Source organism: Populus euphratica, unplaced genomic scaffold (genome assembly GCF_000495115.2).
Source record: "Populus euphratica unplaced genomic scaffold, PopEup_1.0 scaffold1196.1, whole genome shotgun sequence".
Lineage (NCBI taxonomy): Eukaryota > Viridiplantae > Streptophyta > Magnoliopsida > Malpighiales > Salicaceae > Populus > Populus euphratica.
In genome coordinates this window covers 31,824-54,423 of record NW_011501047.1, presented here as the reverse complement: position 1 = coordinate 54,423, position 22,600 = coordinate 31,824, and the positions used below count along the sequence as shown (strand labels likewise).

At 31.5% G+C, this 22,600-nt stretch overlaps 2 protein-coding genes and 1 long non-coding RNA gene across 5 annotated transcripts in view; 2 read left to right on the top strand and 1 right to left on the bottom strand.

Annotated features, from left to right (window-relative positions):
- The first annotated feature begins 11,557 nt into the window (after nucleotides 1–11,557).
- Nucleotides 11,558–22,600, top strand: part of LOC105117145 (G-type lectin S-receptor-like serine/threonine-protein kinase At4g27290) — a 37,187-nt gene continuing 26,144 nt past the window's right edge. The window contains exons 1-7 of one of the 3 annotated variants that reach the window (XM_011014714.1): nucleotides 11,558–13,281; nucleotides 13,713–13,853; nucleotides 14,072–14,229; nucleotides 14,429–14,639; nucleotides 15,117–15,213; nucleotides 15,292–15,442; nucleotides 15,528–15,966. In XM_011014714.1, coding sequence (XP_011013016.1) covers nucleotides 12,012–13,281; nucleotides 13,713–13,853; nucleotides 14,072–14,229; nucleotides 14,429–14,639; nucleotides 15,117–15,213; nucleotides 15,292–15,442; nucleotides 15,528–15,833 — 2,334 coding nt within the window. In that variant the 5' untranslated portion in view covers nucleotides 11,558–12,011 and the 3' untranslated portion in view covers nucleotides 15,834–15,966. Of the gene's footprint in view, nucleotides 13,282–13,712; nucleotides 13,854–14,071; nucleotides 14,230–14,428; nucleotides 14,640–14,975; nucleotides 15,214–15,291; nucleotides 15,443–15,527; nucleotides 15,967–22,600 lie in introns of those variants that run through there. The other 2 variants (XM_011014712.1, XM_011014713.1) reach the window with 2 other exon arrangements.
- Nucleotides 14,565–16,524, bottom strand: LOC105117147 (uncharacterized). Its single transcript, XR_840680.1, has 3 exons — nucleotides 16,206–16,524; nucleotides 14,994–15,052; nucleotides 14,565–14,655 (listed from the first exon to the last, which is right to left on the bottom strand). It is a non-coding gene; the product is annotated as an uncharacterized LOC105117147 (long non-coding RNA).
- On the top strand, nucleotides 20,273–22,594 carry LOC105117148 (G-type lectin S-receptor-like serine/threonine-protein kinase At4g27290). The gene is made up of 2 exons (XM_011014715.1): nucleotides 20,273–21,723; nucleotides 22,277–22,594. Exons 1-2 carry the CDS (start codon nucleotides 20,445–20,447, stop codon nucleotides 22,498–22,500), a joined length of 1,503 nt encoding a protein of 500 aa, XP_011013017.1. The 5' UTR covers nucleotides 20,273–20,444; the 3' UTR covers nucleotides 22,501–22,594.

Sequence of the window (22,600 nt, the reverse complement as noted above, 5' to 3'; positions counted from 1 at the left end):
GACTTTAATGCAGTGGGGTAGCCTTCTTTATTGTCCACGGCAAACGCGTTAGAGTTAAATGCAGTGGGGTGGCCTCCTTAACGTCCACGGCACATCTAGAATGACAATCGCTGCTTCAGTCTGCTCTCTTTTGAGCTTTGACTATCAATTTTGCCTGTCATTATCATCCAGAAATAAACGCATACTTTTTCCAGGGATGATTATTTTTTATTTAATCTAATTTTTATCTATAAAACTAATTAAATTAAAATTTTATAAAATATAAAAAATAAAATTAAAAATTTAAACTCAACCACCTAATTTTGATTCTATTTAATTCAATAAAAATTATATTATTTTTTTAATTTGATTTGTTCGATTAAAGTTTTTTAATTTTAGATTTTAAAATCGAATTGGATCAAGTATTTTTTAATTTTTTTAATTGGTTTTTTTAATTTAAACTTTATTTTTTAAAATTTAATTAAGTTTTCAATTGTTTTTACTCGTCGCTTCTGCATTCCACTAATAAATGGAATGTTGCCTTCCCTACAGACTGGTTGCAGTGTTAAATGTTGACCTTTTCCGGTGACTATCTTAAACAAGGTTCGGGAAGCTTACGTTTGGGTTGGTGTTTTAATTCTTTTTATTAAAATGATAAATTCTAGTTTCGAAGTATTTTAATATTTTGTTTCTGGGTATCTTAAAATATTAATTTAATAAATATGATTTTAATTAAAATTAAAAATAAATTAGTTTTAAATTATATAATATAAATACAATATCAATCATCTAAATATAATTTTAAAATTTAAAATATTTATATATATTCAAGAATTAAGACTAAAAAAACCTTTAACGTAAAGTAATTTAACATAAATAAAATACTAAAATACTATTAAGGTAAAAGGTTTTAATACAAAAAAAAACATAAATTAAACATCATTTCTATTATTAATATAAAAATAATAATCTTAATCTGATATGTATGAAAAATCATCAATTAAATATTACAATTTTAATAGATTATCAATGTCACAAAATCATCAACCAGAAAATTTAATTTTAATAAATAATTATTTTTACTTTATCTATCCTCAACATAAAAAGATGGATTTCTTTGTCTTCTATAATCAAAATAGATAAAAATATCTCAGTAGTCTTTTAATTTAAATCCTTTTCATGAAAAAAGCTAGTTTCTTTGTGAATTTACTTATTCAATAAGATAATATTGCAAAAGTTAATGAAATTTAAAACATCACTTGTAATGCTCAAATTTCTATAAAATACAAATAAAAAAACAACAATATGAATATAAATTATATATATTAGTGATACATTCAATTTTTTAAAATAATACCAATATTAATAAAAATAGTAATAATTATTTTGAATATTAATAATAATGTGATAATATTAATGTTTCCTCTTTATTTACTCCTTAAATTGTAACAAACAAAAATCAATTAAAATCACATTTTAGTTTTGTTAAACTGTTAAATGAAATAGAATAGATAAAGTAAACCAAGAATATCTTGATTAGAATTTGAATAAAAAGTCTAAAATAACTTAAGATCTCAAACAAGATAAAATATATTCTATTTTATTTTATTTTTGGAAATGTTACATTCTATATCAACCAGAACTGAGAACCTTGCTTAATTTTAACAAAGAAAGCTGCAGGAAAAAGAACGAGAATATCAAAGAATTACATTTCTCTGATTCTCTTCTTTATAGCTGATAAAAGAAACGGCCAATGTCATTGACACCATAAACACCACTCAATCCATCACAGATGGTGATACCATTATTTCAGCTAATGCAACCTTTAAGTTAGGATCTTTCAGCCTGGAATGTCCAGAAAATGATATCCGGGGATATGGTGTTGCATGTTGCAGGATAAGCTTGAAAGTTAGAAGAGAAGCAACAACAGACGAAGGCAGCAGTACGTTTTGTAGTTTTTGCACGTGGAGGGATTAAAGCGCACGTGATTCATTAGTTGGTTGGCCAGTTAGTTAATAATGAAAGGCCAAGGACTTGTATAAATCCCACTTGTATAGTTACCTTGGAATTCAAGTAAAAATTGAAGAACATTGTTGTATAAAGGGTTGTAATGGGACTGCAAATCAGTACTGTTTTATTGACACAAAGCAATCTTTTATACAAGAATTTTGGTAACTGATGGCCTAAAAAACAACAGAAAAATAATGACTTGATTAACAAAAAAGAGTTGTTCAACAGTAGCTTTATTTGCAACAAACATTTTGCAGTAAATTGCAAAACTCCATCTCTACAATTTTTTCTATCTCTCTCTCAATTTTCTATAAGCTTTGTGTTGTTAAGCATTAACCTTAACAATTGGTATCAGAGCCACTTTTCAAGGGTGAAGAAAGGTTGCTAATCAACAGTTGATCAGGTGCAAAGCAAAAACATCAAGGCTCTAGAGGAAAAAGTGGCCCAGAAGTCAAAGATTGATCAAGTGGTTGTGTTAGAAACTCCACTAAATTGCCCTGGAGATGGGTTTCGAAAGCTCTCTGGTGTGAGGCAGCCTCAGACAAGCACATTATGTTTTAACGAGAGCATGAATATTCTTGAGGAATGCCAGAACGTGTGTGCTTGAAGAACTGCAGCTGTACAGCATATTCAAATCTGGACATCAGGGAAGGAGGGAGTGCTTGCTTTCTCTGGTTCGGGGACCTAGTTGATATCAGAGTAACTGTTGAAAAAGAGCTGGAGATTTATGCAAGGATGGAGAAACCATTTTCTAATACTACGATTCTAATTACTTACAGTAAAGTCAAATATTAAGTATAGTAACTGTCCATATGATTCGTTCAGAGACCAACTCAAGTAAAAGCTGAGATGGGAAGTAAAATGCAACAGAAGAAAATTTTCTTCTTTACTCTAAACATCATATCCTGTTTACGTAAAACATCTTATGACAAGATGCACTGAAGAGTGTCTGTCTATGCATTAGCAAGTCGTGTGTTGTCTGCGGGAATTCTGCTCCTTGTCTAACTCTCTGAAATTCTGACCATTCCCACAATTTGTTATAGAGCTCGTTATATTTCATGTGTCAAAGCAATTTTAGTTTAAAAGAAAGAAGAGATCCCTTGCTTCCTCTTTAGTCACAGCAATTACGTGCGCAGGAATATAACTGGTTTCTGACCCGTACATAAGGTACTGATCTATACACAATCATGCAAATTTCTTGACGGCTACGTAATTTAATGATACAAACTCCTGGATCCTCTGTAGTTCTGTGGTATTAGCTCATTCGAACCTATTACAGAACCAAATATAAAGAAAAAATTGAGTAAGTGTTTTAAACTTTCAAAGTTTCAACAGGTGTTGTGGTAATGCGGTATGCAGTACCAAACTATGATTCACAACTTTCTTGAGAAAATGCATGGTTTGCTACTGATACCGAGGGACTCTATACAGGAAACATTGAATGATGGATGAGAATAGCTGTGAAGTGGCTCCGTAGGAATTCGAAACTAGGAGTCGATGAGTCTAAAAATGAAGTCAAGTATTTTGTGAAACTTCAGCACCGGAATCTAATAAAGCTTCAAGGATGCTGCATCGAAGTAGATGGAAAGATGTTGATCTATGAGTTATAATCACATCTCAGCTAAATTTTGAATTAACAAACCTACTGTAAAAGAAAAATCATCGCTTCTAATTCAAGAGACTGTTTATTTTTTTGTTACAAAAATGTTTTTGAAAAAAAAATATTCTTTACTTCAAAATATATTTTTTGGTGTTTTTAAAAAATCACTTTAAAAACATTTGCATAATACAAAATAAACTCTTACTCAATTAAACTTGAATTAAAGTTGGCCCAGAAGGAACCTTGTTCACAAGCCATAAATTATACATTAGCATTGCCATTACAAAGCATAATAAAGGAAATTCCTAGATAGAAAGAGTGAAAAACAGAGTTGGTGATCTAGTAGGACCGGTTGTCCTCCCCATTTGGTGATGATCATGGATCAGTGGAGCAGCAACAATATTTTTTAGCAGTAGGATCTGGTTTACACGTCCCAAAATGAATTCCAAAAGCGGTGGAGCATGGCATTGATCATCACAGTAGCAGCTAATAGTCGAATTATTTTCACAGCTGACTTCCCCTGAATTGCTGAAACGTACAAATATACATACTGAAGCAGTTGAAACATCGGACCCTTCGTAATTTTTCTTTAAAACAGGGAAAAAATAATTATATTTTGGATTATTATTCGTTCAATGAACGAAGAGATTATATTGAAACAAAATTGATTGCTAGAAATCCTTTGGCACACATACAATTAAAGAAAATAGAACATGGAGAAGTTAATAAATCCTTACCAAAAGATAGAGGGAGACAGAATAGGAGAATTATAGAAGTCATTGCTTGCTTGGATGCCATTGATGTAGAAGGAAACAACAGACTTACCACACAAATATTTTAATTCAAAGTTTTATTATGGAATGTTTCTACTAAAATATAAGCTAAGCAATGGTATTTGTTTTATGAAAAAAAAAACTAAAAGGGAAGGGAAAATCATCGTACGACTTATATTACTATTTATTGTTACAATATAATTATTGTTTTGCCCTTCTAAAAAAATCAATAGCCTTAATGTTGAGGGTATTTTTATTTTTCCACATGGCTTGTTGGTTGTTGTTATCCATTTTAAAGCCTCACAGGCAAAAATACACACGCAGAGAGAAGAATTTGGATTGACTATCTTAGTGCAATTATACAAAAATTGACAGGAGTGAGAGTTTTGGACCAAGCTGCATTACGAGGATGATCAAGGATAATTTCAAACAAATCTAGCAAATTTATAATTCAATTTTAACTGGCGATGGCCTTGCTAATAAGAGAAAATTTAATTTGAGAAGAGAACTTTAAAATTGAATGTTTAATAACTTTATTGGACTTTTTCAGGATTTAATTGAATTTATTAAAAGCTTAATCGCAAGAAAATTTAGTTTTTGAGTTTAATTTAGGTTTTAATCAGAAGAAATTAAAGTCTTAAATCCAGGGGTTAAATTGTAATTTTAAAAAGTTAATTTGGTCAAAACAAGATTTTAATTGTATAAATATTAAAGTTTAATGGGCAATTAAGGACTCAATTAAAGAAGTTCAAAACCAAGGTGTCACGACCTAAATTTCGGGTTTGTGCCCTAGGAACATCCCACTTATACTAAGCATTAAAACATACATATCATAAAATAAATATACATATAAAATTCAAGTAGCATTTTATAATCTTTCAAATATTCCTTAAAAAAATAATTTATAATTCAAAATACTTATTACATTAAATAAAATCCAATATTTGAAATAAAAATCTAAACTGGAATGAAAACAATATAATAGTAGAATATTTAAGACATCAAATCACAAAGAATAAGAAAAGCTTTGCGAAAGCTAGCAAGACATACCAACAAACAAAGTAGCAAGAATTCTCAATTAAAGGTTAACTTGCTAATGAAAGCTAAGAACCTAAAATAATATTAAAATAGAGAGCGAGTTCAATCAACTCAATGAAAGAATAATATTTAATATATATTTTAACTATTTATAAGTATAAGGACTGAAATACACACAAATAAAAACATTAAGCATAATAGAATATGGTAATGAAATACACGTAAGAGATCAGACAAAGCCAATAACTCAAATAACTGATGAAACCCTAAGGTTTTGATAACAAACGAGGTTTGCAGCTCGAATCACTGTAAGATGATCAATTACCACAAACTAGTGTCTTTTTTACTAGCTAGATATACAAAATACTATATTCATATAAACTAACTACTCTATATTAACATGAAATTATTAATAAGTATATCGATATTAAGACATGATAGATACTTATATAATTATCAAAGTAAACAAATGTCATATCAAATAAGATTTTAACACAAAATTATTGAACATGTTTTCTGTTTTAATTTGGCGGTTTTAGAAATTGAGATATTAGGCATAATTGTGATTTATTGTTCACTTTATTTCAATTATATGTAACAATAATAATATGGTTTGTTTGAACCAAAAAGGCTTGATTCTAGTGCTTGGAATGCATTTTTAGGGATACGAAGTAGCTAAGTTTTCTAGGTTTTTATTCTTCATGTTTTTAGAAAAATCATTGTTTTGACTTCATGATTTGAACCAGTTTTGATCCAATTATTTACACCAACAATTTGATTAATCAGTAATTAAGGGTTGAATTACATCAATAATTTTTTTTTCTGAGTTTTAATTATAGGATTTTGTTTTTACACTAAAATATATTTTGACCAAATCATGATTATTGGTTAATAATCATTCATGTTTGATGCTTAATTATGGTTCAATGATTGATTTCCAACATCTTTATGTCTTTGTTTTATTTATATCTAGTCTGAATTTTGATTCACATTTATTAGGCATGCTGTGTTCTTGAATATTTCTAGGTTTTAATCTATTTTTTACTAAACTTTTCATGTTTTTGCAAGTTTGACTTGTTTTGGTTTTGATTTTGGCTTTAGTTTGTTTTTCAAGTCAAACTAATAGTTTTTTGTTTGGTTTATGGTTGAATAAAAGATTTCAAGTCAACCCAATTGGGTCAAATTAGAGTAAGATGAGTTAGGCCTTGTTTGGTTCTAAATCTTTCTTATAAAGAAATTTTTTATTTAAGAGTTTGTTTGACAAACATGTCCTTAAGCCTATATTGATAGTTTTACCTTTAAAGAAATTAAGTTTTTGCCATACAAAGCCTTAAAAAAACAATAAGAAATATTAAAAAAATTCAAAATAAATAAATTTTTTTTTCATATGGTCAAGAATCATAAAAATTACTTGAGCATTTTTTTTCCTTTAAAAATCTAAAATACTTTGGATTTATTTTTTTTGTAAGTGTTGGCATGGATGTTACAACAAGTTTGTAAAATTCTAAAGGATTTTGATCTACAATTGAAAAATATTAAAAAATTATTTTTTATTAGAAAATATATTCTTTACTTTTGATATTGGGATAAAAGAATCTATAAAAGGGTTAATATGTAAAATATTATTAAGGATAATAATTTATTCACTTTTAATATAAGGATAAAGAAACTTTAATAGGTTAATATCCAAAATATTATTAGAAGTAATACAACTTCATCGTTTCTAATATAAAAATAAAAATTGCACGTAGTTTTATCTGAAATATTATTTAGAATGATGTAACAGCCAAAGATTCCAAGTTTATCCTGAAAAAAGCCTTAATGGTAATTGAAGATATTTAATTTAAACCTATGTCCCATAATACAAGAGTCATAAACATCCAAAATACCAAAAGAAAAGAGAAGAAATGAAAATCACTAAATCTTTTCGGATTTCTATGTTTGGTTCATTTGTAGTGTATAAGTTGCAGATGACCTATTTTTTTTTAGACATTTTTCAAACCAAGTTCCCTTTAAGAAGAATATAGAATGTTGATGGAGTTTCCCAACCATCTATATATTTCCCTTTAAAAGATAACAGGATGATTCCTCAATTATCAAAATTGCTCAAAGTTCATAATCTAACTAAGTTCTTATAAAGAATGCTAGTGGTATAGAGTGGAAACTGAAACTGTTAGAAGCTAAGTTATAGAGGAAAAAATCAAAAATTGATCCATAGAAAGAGATAGATTGATTGCTTCAGACATATTTGACCCTGTGTTGTTTTCAAGCTTAACATATATGATAAGTTTAAAAGCTAATATTGTATTTGTAGTTCATGAAAATACCTAGATTAACCATGTTGTTGTTATGTTGGCTGAAAGCATCCTAACCCTTAACTATTGTAGAAGAAGTGGAAATGAGGTAATGAGATGTTGCATATAGTTATTATATATATGGATGGTGAGTCATATTGAAACAAAGAAACCAATCTTCAATAATTTTTTGTGGTTTAATAAAAGCCTTTTAAAGTTGGTGAAAAAAAAAGAAAAAGGAAGCTTGGATAATCAAGTGATATGATTCAACCATAGATTTATCATGAAGGACCTTTGATTATGTGCTTCAGTTTGAAAGGGAGGTCATTCGGCCATGATTTTATTATTCCTTGCAATTTAGCTTGTATTCCATTCGGTCATGATGGGTTTTCAGCGTGGGATAGTTTTAGCCAGCTTTGGTTTATGCATAATGATGGGTTCAGTTCAATCTTTTTTATATTTCAATTAGCCAAATCAGGTTAACCCATGTATAGGTCTAATTTGGGCAACAAAGTAGGTTTTTTAGGAGCTTGTATCAGATCTAGTTTGGGTTATATTAATGAGTATGAGTTTGGGCCATATGGGTTCTAAAGTTGACTTGAGCTAATTAAGATGTTAAAACCCTTTTCTTACAAGGATTAAAAAAATACTCTTCTAAAATTAAAAGAGAAATTCATTCATTATTGTTTATATTATTTAGGAGAATATTTAACAATAAAGAAGAAAGTTTCCTAGTCATATAAGGAAACCAAAGAGGGTTGTCATATCTAAATCCTAGACTTGTATAGATTATTTAATGCTAAATATTTTATTCTCCTAGTCAATAAAGGAAAATGATGGGCGGCTACAAGTGGATTTAATTTATAGGAATGTTTTCCATGTTTTGAAGGGAAATCCTAGTCCAACAAGGATATAAGACTTCAACAATTATATTTTCATTTAGGTTAAATTTCCTATCATCAAAAAGACTTTAAAAGTTGGCTAAGCAATCCTAGAGTATTTAGGATAATAGGTCTCAGCCAAGAGTTATTTAAGTTAGGGAATTAAGATATTTTATCTTGTTTTTCTTCTAGTACATGCAACATCAACAAGTTACTATCTAGACTTGTTGTTTTTATTATTATTTCTGTTTGAACTTAATTAATACTTTGATTTTTAACTAAGATCTAAAACTTGTTTAGATCAGGGTTAGGGCTTACTAGTAAAAGTTTTGAGTTAATTTTTGTAAACGAGTCACTCTAGCCCACAATGATAAAATATATTAGAATTAATTTCTCAAAACTATTTAAACATACGTAAAGCCTAAATTAAAAAAAAAACATTTGATGAATAATGCTTTTAAACTTTTAGTTTTAAAGTGTATGAGAAATTCTTGTATTATTTGGTTCTTGAATGAACTGAATTTGATTTATCAAAAATTAACTAACTTCGTTGCATCATTTGATTTCATTCCAATAATGTCAGTGCTTTAGGATATGTTTTCATTGCGTCATACTCCTATTAGATCTCTTTTGGCTTTCATGGATTGAATCTCAATTTTAATTGTGGATTGCGTAACTATGTGATCACGAGATTCATATCATCATGATTGGATAAAGAAGCTACAAGAGTTGCCTAATAGCAACTTTAACTGAAAAGCCCAATGAGTCATAACAATAGATGTCCTAATGAGTTGTGGGTAAAAATGTTAGGTACTTTTAGTTGGGATTACAAGTTATATAAATTGTGCTCCGACCCTTATGGTAAGACAATTGGGGGAAATATAATACGTCTCGATAATTGTTGGACTTGTCTAATTTTTAAAGTTATTCAAAGATAAGTCTGCATATGAAGTCTTAGAAATTATCAAACAAGATTGGAAGCACTTGGTTCTAATATAATAAAAAAAGAATTTAAGGTTTAGAGACCTTGACACAAGCGAGGAGTATACGAGATGGATATATTTGACCATGATCATTGTTCGTAGGATGCCACATTCTGAAGTTGGACCTTTACAAGTTGTAGAAGAGTTAATTCAAAGGAAAAAAAAGGGTCAAGAGGAGCTGAGAGAGCAAATATAAAAGCTTTAAATAAAGTTGAGTAAGAGCAAGACAAGACAACTTTAGAAATAATGGTACTGGAAGGAGACAAAAAGAAAGCATTTTTAGATAAGCAAGTTCAATCCAGAGATGCAAGAATAACAGAACTAGAGCTACAATTGAGCAAAGAAAAGGCTGTAATGGAAGAATTTGAGAAAGAGAAAGGAGAATCGGATCTGATTTGGATGTAAAACAACTTCAAACTTCAAGCATTAGAGTTTGACTATAATGACTGTCAAGGAGGCATTGAATATTATCAAGATAAATTTGCACAGGTTCAAGAAGAGCTAATATACAAAATTAAGAAATATAAAGAGCTAAACAAGAAATATATGATGATGAAAAGTCAACTATCTAAAGCACAAAAGATAACAAGGGTTGAAAGAAAAGGCAAGAGAGTCGGAGCTATTGAAACATATCTAGTGATTAAAAAAAATGAAGTAAAAGTGACGAGGGTAAGGCTCCATAAAGAATAAGAAAAAATAAAGCACTTAAATGAGAAGTTAATAGCATTAGAAAAATATAAAGATCATATCGACATTAACAACAATACTTTAAATCAAAGCAATATGTTGTTCATAGAAAAGATGACCAAAATGAATGAAGTTGTCAAACATACCTAAAGTGTTAGGGTCAATGCCTGAAAGATGAGACGAGACATCCTCCGCTACTAAAAAAGCTTAGCTATGAATGATGCTTTTTTAGGAAAAATTGAGAATCATGGTTTCGCTTTCCTATCTTTGGTTAGAGATGTTGTTGAAGAAAAAGACAGATGTACCTTTTCTTTTCCTTCCTTGTGTTCTCTTTTTCAAAAATAATGTAATAAGCTTGTCAATATTATTAATGAAAAAAAAGGCTTTGATTTATCTTTTATGTAAAATTTGTCTCTTGATAAGCGTGATTTAATGTAATGGCTTGACAAAATTACTCTTAACAAAATATATGACAAAAGAATCTACACCCATTACATAAACAAAGTGGTGGCCATCAATCGTTATTGGAAAGGCTAAATTCGTATTCAATATACATTGGCATGTGCATCATAATCATGCATTTGCTTATAATTTTCATGTGCACTGGATGTTATAAAACATAAACCCCTCACCTAAAGTCTACTACTCATCAGTGAACATAAACATCTTGGAGGAATATAGGGTTATAAGGGATGCCAAAAGAACATAGCCTAGAAAGGAGGATGAAGTGCTGTCATAACTGACCAGTCATGCTCTGGAAGAAGTCTCCGCCAATACTTTCACATGAAAGTTGGCTAATGACAAGAAGTTTCAAAACTAAATGATATAAGAAGCTCCAACAATGTTTAAAATATAAACCAGTATTACTTGTCCCATCCTGATCAAGTAAAGACCATTCAACCTATGCATGCTCCTAAGACATAGAGGGAAGCAAGAGGATTTCCAGGAGATTTAACAATATGGAATTACCGTTGTTTGATTTTGATACCATGGCTTTTGCAACCAGGAACTTTTCAGAAGAAAATAATTAGAGGCAAGAAAGTTTATATTTCGTCAAGCTAGGCAGGCTTCAAATCACCCAGAACCAATCACCCTTCTCCCATTGTAATGCAATAAAAATAATAGATGAAGGAACCCAGAAACAACCAAAGAAACACTATGGAAGAGGACATAAATAAAAAAAAGACACTAACCTTGAAATGACAAGAGAAAATCAGAGAGGAAACAGTTATCAAATGAGTGAAAAGGAGGAAAATACGTCAAACCACCCAACCCCAAACGCTACCCCCGGAAATCAAGAGTTGATAAGGTTCCTAAAATCTTTGATCAAACAAGATGAGGCTAAAGCAATTACTTAAAACAGATCCATTATGTAGAAGCATAATTGACTCGACTCCGGATTGACTAAAAAGAAGACATGGGTCACCGGGTCAACAGAAGTTTACACTGATTTATATGGAGTCAGTGGATTTTGACTCAATGCTAATGACCCTGTACAGTCAAGCAACCAATTAAAGAGTTCCTTAAAATTATAAACATCAATTAAACTGTTGACTTTAGATTACCACCTCTTCCCACTAGCATTCACTTCACTATCAATTCTGCTTGTCATTGTCATGTAGAAATAATTAAAACCTACCACTAACAAATGGAACTGTTTCGGGCAGACAAACTGTACTTGGTTTTAAATTAATATGCTGTTTTTTGCAAGTATTTTTTCACATCCAAGCTTGATGATTTAAAAAAAGAAAAGAAAAGGAGTAGCAATGAAATACTTTCCCATGCTTCTATTCTGCTCCTCTTTGTTGTTAATTATAGTAAGTTCCACTGCAACTGATACCATAAATACAACTCAGTTTGTTAGAGAAGGTGATACCATTGTTTCAGCTGGCGGAACCTATGAATTAGGATTTTTCAGCCCAGGTAAATCGAAAAACCGGTACTTGGGGATATGGTACAGCAAAATATCCGTGCAGACTGCAGTTTGGGTTGCCAACAGAGAAACTCCACTTAATGACTCATCAGGAGTAATTTTAAGGCTTACCAACCAAGGAATCCTTGTTCTTCTCAATCGGAGTGGGAGCTTGATATGGTCTTCTAACATATCGACACCTGCGAGGAATCCAGTTGCACAGCTTTTGGATTCAGGAAATCTTGTTGTGAAAGAGGAGGGTGATGATAACTTGGAAAATTCCTTGTGGCAGAGTTTTGAACATCCAGGTGATACGTTCATGCCAGACATGAAGCAAGGACGGAATAGAATAACAGGCATGGACTGGTACATGACATCATGGAAGTCACCTGATGATCCTTCCAGAGGTAATATTACATATATACTTGTTCCTTATGGATATCCTGAGATTCTTGTGATGGAGGATTCAAGGGTGAAGTATCGATCTGGTCCATGGAATGGTATGCGGTTCAGCGGGACGCCTCATTTAAGACCAAATCCCGTGTACACATTTGGATTTGTTTTTAACGACAAGGAGATATTTTACAGATATCATCTTCTTAATCGCTCTAAACTTTGGAGGGTCGTGGCAAGTCAGAATGGTGATATCACAAACTTTGTTTGGGTTGATAAAACACAAAGTTGGTTGCTTTATGGCACAGCAAATACAGATAATTGTGAACGCTATTCACTATGCGGTGCGAATGGCATCTGTAGTATAAGCAACTCTCCAGTGTGTGATTGCTTGAATGGATTTGTTCCAAAAATTCAAAAAGACTGGGATGCAATGGATTGGTCAAGTGGCTGTGTTAGAAAGATTCCTCTAAATTGCTCTGGAGATGAGTTTCGCAAGCTGTCTGGTGCCAAGTTGCCTGAGACAAAAACATCATGGTTCAACAAGAGTATGAATCTTGAGGAGTGCAAGAGCACATGCTTGAAGAATTGCAGTTGCACTGCATATTCAAATTTGGACATCAGGGATGGAGGAAGTGGGTGCTTGCTCTGGTTTGGTGACCTGATCGATAGTAGAATTTTCATTGAAAATGAGCAAGACATTTATATACGGATGGCTGCATCAGAACTAGGTATGAATTTGTCCGCAGAGTAGAAAAGGCAGTATCTATTACTGATCGATTATAGGAACTTGTAGTATGTTATATATTAAGATTATCTTCCAAAATCATGTTTAAATATTAAGCTAAGCAAAAACTAAGATGGGAAATCAACTGCTTGAGAAGAATATGTCCCGCTGGGAGTGTTCTGTAAACAAGTATACTAGTGTTACCGTGTAAATAGCATGATAATTTAGCATTCATAGCTCATTATCTAATTTGGCATAGAAGATCTTGAAATATAATAAAATCAACGCCTAGACATATCACTTGGTAATATGATGGAGGATTGCCTGCCCAGAGCTAATGTAAATTTTCCAGCCATGCTACCTAATTAACAAAGACTATGCCTTTTTTGGCAATTAATTAGTCTTTTGATTCCTCATCTCTCTGCGATTCTGTAGATGCTGGTGATGCTGCAAAGGATAATGCTAAATCCAATGTGAAGAGAAGGATCATGGTAAGCACTGCATTGTCTACAGGAGTTCTGGTACTTATCATAGCGGTGGTCTTTTATGTTTGGAAAAGGAAGCAGCAGAAAAACAGTAAGTTATTTACACCATATGAAAGTCTCGGCTCTTCTATCCCCCAATTTCGAAAAACACATTTTAGTTCGTTTTCCAATTTGAGTTTAGCAAGCTAATGTACATCCACAAAATATTAAGAGCTCATTATCTTTTACGTCTCAAGTACATTTGAGTTTAACAGGAATTAGTGATCCCTTGTTTCTGTTCTATTTCTACCAATTCTGCTCTGCTTGCAGGAAACATATCAGGTGGTTTGGGAAGAAGTTCAAATTACAAGCACAAGAAAGAAGCTCTGGAATTACCGTTGTTTGATTTTGATACCATGGCTTTTGCAACCAGAAACTTTTCAGACGAAAATAAACTGGGAGAAGGGGGCTTTGGACTTGTTTATAAGGTACTAATCTGAAAAACAACAATGCCTAGTTCTCTGGTATTAATTTCTTTGGAAATATTCAACCACTGGACAAACCATTTTCCAAGTGCAGAACAACAACCATTTGGCAACTGTTCCAACAGACCCATAGTGGTATTCTCAAAATTTTCAAGACAATGTATGACTTAATTTGCCTGTGATATTCACTGATCATTTTCAGGGGACTTTGAAAGATGGACGAGAAATGGCTGTGAAGAGGCTCTCTAAGAATTCAAGACAAGGACTTGATGAATTCAAAAATGAAGTCAAGAATATTGTGAAGCTTCAGCACCGGAATCTTGTGAAGCTTCTAGGATGTTGCATTGAAGGAGAGGAAAAGATGTTGATCTACGAGTTTTTGCCTAACAAAAGCTTGGACTTCTTTATTTTCGGTTAGGATTTCTCAACCTGCAAAACTATAGCTCAATTATTATACTCGATTGTTTTCATTATCCAAACACCAGAACCAACTCTATGTAGTATCATGGATCAATTAGAACACAACTTTGAGGAGAAAGTGCGAACCAAAAGCACCAAAAACAAACATTTGTTGAGTTTCATTCAAGCCCCTTAGGAAAATTGCTTGGTGAGGAAGAATTTTCTCCACTTTCTTGGAGAGAAATTAAGCGAGTGTTCATTATGCATCATGTTTTTTCTTATTCTTGTATATACATTTATGAATTGATAAAAACCAGAATGGATTGGCTTTGGTTAAAAAAATTGGGCAGATGAAGCAAAAAGTTTACTTCTAGATTGGCCTCAGCGCTACCACATTATCAATGGGATTGCTTGTGGACTCCTTTACCTTCATCAAGATTCAAGATTAAGAGTAATTCATAGAGATTTGAAAGCCAGCAATGTTTTATTAGATTACGAGATGAATCCAAAAATTTCAGACTTTGGCCTGGCTAGATGTTTTGGAGGAAATGAAACTGAAGCCAACACAAACAAAGTGGCTGGTACATAGTAAGTCTATCAAGCATCTCTAATTTATTTCTATTGCCCACAAATGCAATCTAACACTAACATTCTGTGTACGTACAGTGGCTATATATCCCCAGAGTACGCAAAGTATGGACTCTACTCGCTAAAATCTGATGTCTTCAGCTTTGGTGTATTGATGCTAGAGATAGTAAGTGGGTACAGGAACAGAGGATTCTGCCACCCAGACCACCAACTCAACCTTCTTGGGCATGTCAGTGTCATAATTGTTGCATTTTCTTGTTTTCTGAAACCACATTTCATTCTTTCAAATGACGTGGTTAAATTTCAAAAAACAGGCTTGGAGACTGTTTAAAGAAGGCAGGCATGTGGAGCTGGTTGGGGGATTAATATTTGAAACTTGCAAGTTATCTGAAGTTCTACGGTCGATTCACATAGGTCTATTATGCGTGCAAGAAAATGCAAAAGATAGGCCGAACATGTCACAGGTGGTTTTGATGCTGGGTAATGAAGATGAATTGCCTCAGCCTAAACATCCAGGTTTTTTTACTGAAAGGGATCTTATTGAAGCAAGCCATTCATTAAGTCAGAACAAACCATGTTCTGCAAACGGATGCTCGTTCTCCCTGTTAGAGGCACGGTAGATTTGTATTTGCCATGTATTTGTAGAAACTTTTAGTTGCTTCTAGCTTCTTCTTCTTTTTTTCAGCAAAAAAATAATGTATTTTGTTCAAGCACAACTTTATGCATCAGCAATGAAGCTCAAAATTGTCGGACTTTTGGATTAAGTGCACAGGAAAGTAATTGAAGAAAGAGCAAAAAAATTATAATACTCCTACTAGCCTACGAGGCATGTACGTTAACATCTCGAAAGCAAGGAAGGAGATCTCAAATGGAGTAAAAAAAAAAAATTATACTTGCATATATCTAAAGAGAAAAATCACATGCCACCACTGGAAATGGCAAGAACAAGAGGCAAACACAAATGTCAAGAATTGGAGCTTGAAGGTATTTACCTTTATAGTGGCACATTTGTAGTCTGTAGAGTTAGCTTCAATTCCTTTCTGGGTTCGCAGTAAGGAGCGTGTGTGCCCATTTGAGAGGCTAAAATGGATGCCTTGGTACTTAGTATTTGCATTGCAAAATCTCTGCACGCCGTCACACCGTTTCTCGTTGAGGATTTTAGTCGAACACTTTGCTGAAGAAAAATAGTGATCAGACACTTTCAACGGGTTGGGTGGAGAAAATGTTAAGACCAAGAACATGGTCCAAAAGGCAAGTGAAAGCGCTTTACGAGTGGTGCAAGACCTGGAAAGAGTCTGCAGTCAGAGGTTATGAGTGCCCCTCGGGCACCTGAGTGGTGAACACAGAACAAAACTTGTTTTTATCTTTGCCTTAAATTGGTTTTTTTTCCCGCAAAGGTTTTGCGTATTTTATTATGATTTTTATTTTTATGATATTATTGTAAATATTTGAATATAATTAGATTATTTTAGGTTAGTTTTTACATTGTTGTTGTTGGAAGATCTTTTTCAAAATGTCAGCAATTACATCATTAAAAATACATCAAATGAGTTTGTAGTGTCTGTTACCGGTGAGGTTTTTAATTTGCCATGCTCTTTTTCTTATATACAATAACTAATAAATAGAACCATGAATTATTAGTTTTTATTATCATTTAACTTAAATATCAAATAGAAATACATATTAACTCATTTAAACATACTTATTCAAAATAATTAATTTTAAACTAGAATTATTCATTAAATTTATTTCAAAATTAAATAAAAATTGTCAATGTTTATTCAATTTAAATTCTCAATCATTCTCAATTTATAAAAATAAAATTATAAACTATACTTATTTGTTGTGTTATTAATAATCCAAATACCGAATAAAAAATCATTCACAAGCTATTGTACGTCTAGCTAGCTAATCATAACTATTCAATTTAATTTAATATTTATAGAATATTTTATAAGATAATTTTAAAAAATACAATAAAATAAAAATCATAAATGAGAATTCAATTAAATTTTTAATTACACCTAATTTCTTCTAATAATAAAAATATATCAAATTTCTATGCCATGATTGAGATCTCTCACAGTTATAATAAAAACTAAATGGTATGAGATAAATCATTGTAGATTAAGATTTTTTTGTTTTACTTTTTTTTTCTTTTTCTAGTGAGTGAGTGATACTCACACCATTAAAGATAAGTGTGTGAGACGTTTCCGGTGAAAAAAATCTAGCTATCCACCATCTCATTAGATGTATAATTGTGCCCTCTTCTACATGATGTGGCATGCGTAAACAAATGATGATTGGATTGCTATCGATGATCGATTATTTACATTTTATTTCTTTTCTCTTTCTTGATAATTAAATTTTATTTGATATGATATTCATTTGCTTTAATAATTATTTAAATATATATATTATATCTTGATATTGGTACACTTGTTAGTACTCTATAAAAACATAGAGCAGTTAGTCTATATACATAGAATATTCTATATACTTGATTGATGAGAGAGACTAATCTATGGCAAGTAATCCTCCTATAGCGATTAGGGCTGCTAACCTCGTATGTTATCGAAACCTTATGGTTTCATCTATTATCTAAGCCAATAACTTTATCTGATTTCTTACATGTATTTAATAACCATATGCTTTTATATATAGCATGTGTGTGCGCCTTAGTCCTTATACTTATAAATAATTAAAAAATATATTAAATATTATTTTTTTATTTTGAGATAATTGAACTCACTTTTTAATTTTAATATTATTTCAGGTTCTTAACTTCTGTTAACAAGTTGGCCTTTGAATAATAGTTCCTGCTATTTTGTTTGTTTGTATATCTTATTTGCTTTCATGAGACTTTTTTTATTATTTTATGATTTAATGTCTTAGATGATCTATTATTACATTGTTTTCATTTAAGTTTAGATCATTGTTTCAAAGAATGAATTTTATTTAATATAACAAGTATTTTGAATTATAAATTGTTTTATTAATTTTGAGGAATATTTAAAAAATTATAAAATATTATATGAATTTTTTTAATATATGTATCTATTTATGATATGTATGTTTGAAGTTTGGTATAAATAAGGTGCTCGTGACACTAATTATGCATTGCCAATAACATACCTTAGATTTAAGTTGTAACAATATCTTTTACAAATTAATTTTTAAGTTTTTTTTTAATCATTAACTCAGAAGGAAAGCTATAAATTGTTTTTAGGTAGAATTTTATTTTTCAACTTATATATAAAATTTATTATAGAATCAAATTGAAATATTAATTTAATTGAAAGTTGAAATTTTAACTTTTAACTTTTCAATAATAATTTGTTAACATTGTAACAACCTTTGATTTAACTCCAAGGTTATTTTTAATTAAAGATTTTTCTTTAAGTCGGAAGTTGAGACCATGTATTTTAGTTGTTTGAATGTTGTCTTGGAAGTAGATTAGAAGTATGTTTGACATTATTTTTAATTATGACATTTAATTTGGATCATGATCCACAAATTATATTTTATAAATAATTTATGACAAAAAGGGGTTAAATTATAAATATGTTTAGTAAAAATGATATATAACAACTTTGTTTTTTACAAAGAAATCTATTATAAGTTATAATCAAAAGTTAAAAATTTTATTTTATTTTTTTACTTAAATTAAGAATGATTTTTAGTCAAACATACTTACAATTTTCTTTATACAAAAAACAAAATATAATTTAAATCAATCTACAGAGAGCACACAATCGAACGTTATCAAACGATATCCATTAAAAAAAAAAAGAAACAAGCATAAATGGAAGAGATAATAAAATTAATAACCCACACAAAAATAATAAGAATTTCTCCACCTAGTATTTGTCTCTACTACTTATATTTACTTATTTTTATAAAATAGATTTTATTAAATAACTACTAAAATATCAGTATTTATATATGGAGCAGCATAAAATTTCTGATGGCTTACGAGTAAAAGAGAAATGACAAATTGTCTACCTGTAAATTTACCCCATTTTTGGACCGGTTGTAAATGAAACCAGCTCTCGGCCTATCTCGTTTTCTTTTCTAGTTTTAGACCTTTTAGATTTAGGGCTATACTATGGCTTCGGCCTATAGAGTTTGGGTTTCTCAAATAAAATCTAAACCTTTTTCATATTTTCCCACATTTTTTTCTATCAAATTTATTTATTAATTCTCAGAATTGTTTTCCAATCACTGACCAAAAAATTCCTTTAAACAAAGCATTTTATATTATTTTCTTAAAATACACCATTATTTTTTTGAATCATATTAGCCTATAATTCCAAACAAATAAAACTAAATTAAGATTTTCTAAACATGTAGCGAAAAATTCTATAATTCTTGGGAAATTTAATTATTTTAGGATTCATTTTAAAGAAAAAGACAAACTATAATGTACCAAAAATAATAAAAATATCTTCACCTGTAATTTCTCTCTCAATTTCTTTGTAGTATATCTTAAAAAATAATTAATAGGATACCACTAATTACTTTCCAATCACCATAAAATTATTCCATACATAACAAGGTAAGACGGTGAAATACTAAAATAAAATAAATTAATATTTTAGTTTTCCCTTGAAAATCATAATATTCTCAGGTTAAATTAAAATTTAAGTAAAATTATTCCATATTCATAGAGCACATATAATAAAACAGCATGTTCTATGAAAACATTAATAATAATAATAAATCACACCCTTTACCAGCACGCACTGGTAGATTGACTAGTAATCACACCCTGTACCAGCACGCACTGGTAGATTGACTAGTTACATGAGAATGGACTTCCTGTTGGGCTATAATTGATTAATCAATGCTACAGCTTTTCCCGGCAACCAAATTTCCAGAGTAGGGACAGCAGCATTTATACGGTGGAAAATTTTACAGAAATGGATGTTAAAATAAACCGACCACGCATCACAGAGGAAACGTTTGGCCTATGCAAGAAAGCATTGATGAGAGAGAATATGGATGTACAAAGGGATTCAAATCGTCAGCATCGAGTAGTCTTATTTTCCTATTCTCATTCAAACGATGGAGGGTCAATTTCAGAGACAATAAGAGAAGAATATTGAAAATCATGCAAAATGAGGGATTCCCACGATTCTAATTCATCACCTGCTCACCAAAAATCAATTTAAAAGAAAGAAACAAGTTTACTCCAGCATTACCTTAACAAAGTTCATTGTCGGAAAATAATGAGAGCATCTGTGGACAGCATTTCTAAACTTCTTTATATCACCATTTTGTTGCTGATCATAACGATTTCCACTGCAGTAGACATCATAAATACAACTCAATCTATCAAAGATGGAGACAGTATGGCCTCTGCTGATGGAAGCTTTAAAATGGGATTTTTCAGCCCAGGAAGCTCCAAAAACCGATACTTGGGAATATGGTACAACAAAGTATCTGTCATGACTGTAGTTTGGGTTGCCAACAGGGAAACCCCCCTCACCAATTCATCAGGTGTATTAAAGATTACAGGCGAGGGGATTCTAGAACTTCTCAATCAAAATGGGAGCATCATTTGGTCTACAAACTCATCAGGGTCTGCAAGAAATCCAGTTGCACAGCTTTTGGATTCAGGAAATCTTGTTGTCAAAGAAGACGGCGATGATGACCTGGAAAACTCCTTGTGGCAAAGTTTTGATTATCCGTGTGATACACTCCTGCCAGGGATGAAGATGGGGAGGGATTTAATAACAGGCTTTGATCGGTACTTGTCATCATGGAAGTCACCTGATGATCCATCCAGAGGTAACTTTACTTTTAGAAATGATCCTAGTGGACATCCTGAGCAAATTCTGACAGAGAATTCAATTGTGCGGTATCGGTCTGGACCCTGGAATGGTCTCCGTTTCAGTGGGGTCCCTGAATTACGGCCAAACACTCTATACAAATTTGAGTTTGTTTTTAATGACAAGGAAATATATTACAGATACCAGCTTCTTAACAACTCGATTCTTTCAAGGCTAGTGCTAACTGAAAATGGCAATCTCCAGCGTTTTACCTGGACCGATCAAACAGATGTTTGGGCGTTTTATCTGGCACTATTTGATGATTATTGTAGCCGATATGCATTGTGCGGTGCATATGGGAGCTGTGATATTACCAGCTCCCCTGTATGTGGTTGCTTGAAAGGGTTTCTACCAAAAGTTCCAAAAGATTGGGACATGGTGGATTGGTCAGATGGTTGTGCTAGAAGGACAGCATTAAATTGCTCAGGAGATGGGTTTCAAAAGTACTCTGGTGTAAAGTTGCCAGATATAAGAAAATCCTGGCTTAACAAGAACATGAATCTTGAGGAGTGCAAGAGCATGTGTATGAAGAACTGCTCATGTACAGCTTATGCAAATTTGGACATCAGGGAAGGAGGAAGTGGCTGCTTGCTCTGGTTCAGTGAGCTGATTGATATGAGACAATTGAATGAAAATGGGCAAGACATTTATATAAGGATGGCTGCATCAGAACTAGGTACGAAGCTATCTCATACCTAAAAAGACTCTAATACTGAGATTCTAAAAACATTGAAAGCTAATACATATAAAGTAGATTAGCTACAAAATGATCCTGTAAGTATGCAAGAGATGCAAATTTTCTTGCTTTCTTTTTCATCCTTTGAAGCAGGGAATTGACAGGTATTATACATTGAAGAGAGACTGTGTAAGCACACAAAACCAAGTAACCTCATAGTGCATATGTGAATTGGATACAAAAAATATGAATAGCTAAGCATATAATCTCGCAACATGATGAATTGATTTACTTTACCAAAAGCAGTAAATGTAATTGGAACTTCTAACAGCATAAGATTGATTGGAATCATGCAGCTTCCTTAGAGGTCCATCCTGATAACTAAAATATTCATCGACATTGCTTACTATGAATTCGGTTGATAACTGAAGCAGACAGGTCCAGCTAGTGGGATTTCGCAAATTAAACTGAGCAACTAAAAAATATTGATTATTTGAATTTTCCTATTGTTGATTTATAACTTCCAGTTTTTCTGCTCAACTGCCTGTGTCAGATCATGATGTTGATGTGAGGATTGACTCCAAATCCAATAAAGCAAAACAAATGAGGATCATAGTAATCTCTGTGGTAACTACAGGAATGCTGCTACTTGGTCTAGTCATGGTCCTGATTTTATGGAAAAAGAAGCAGAAGAAAGGAAGTAAGTTGTTCAATCTACAGAAATTAACTATTTTCCTTTCCCACTGTTATTTTTCTACACTGAACTGTGATCTGTAGTCATCCGAGGGACAAATCACAATCATTATTATACTCGAATGACAATGAAATGCAAGTTCATCAAAAAATACAGATTGATCGTTTCTTTCCTCTACATTCC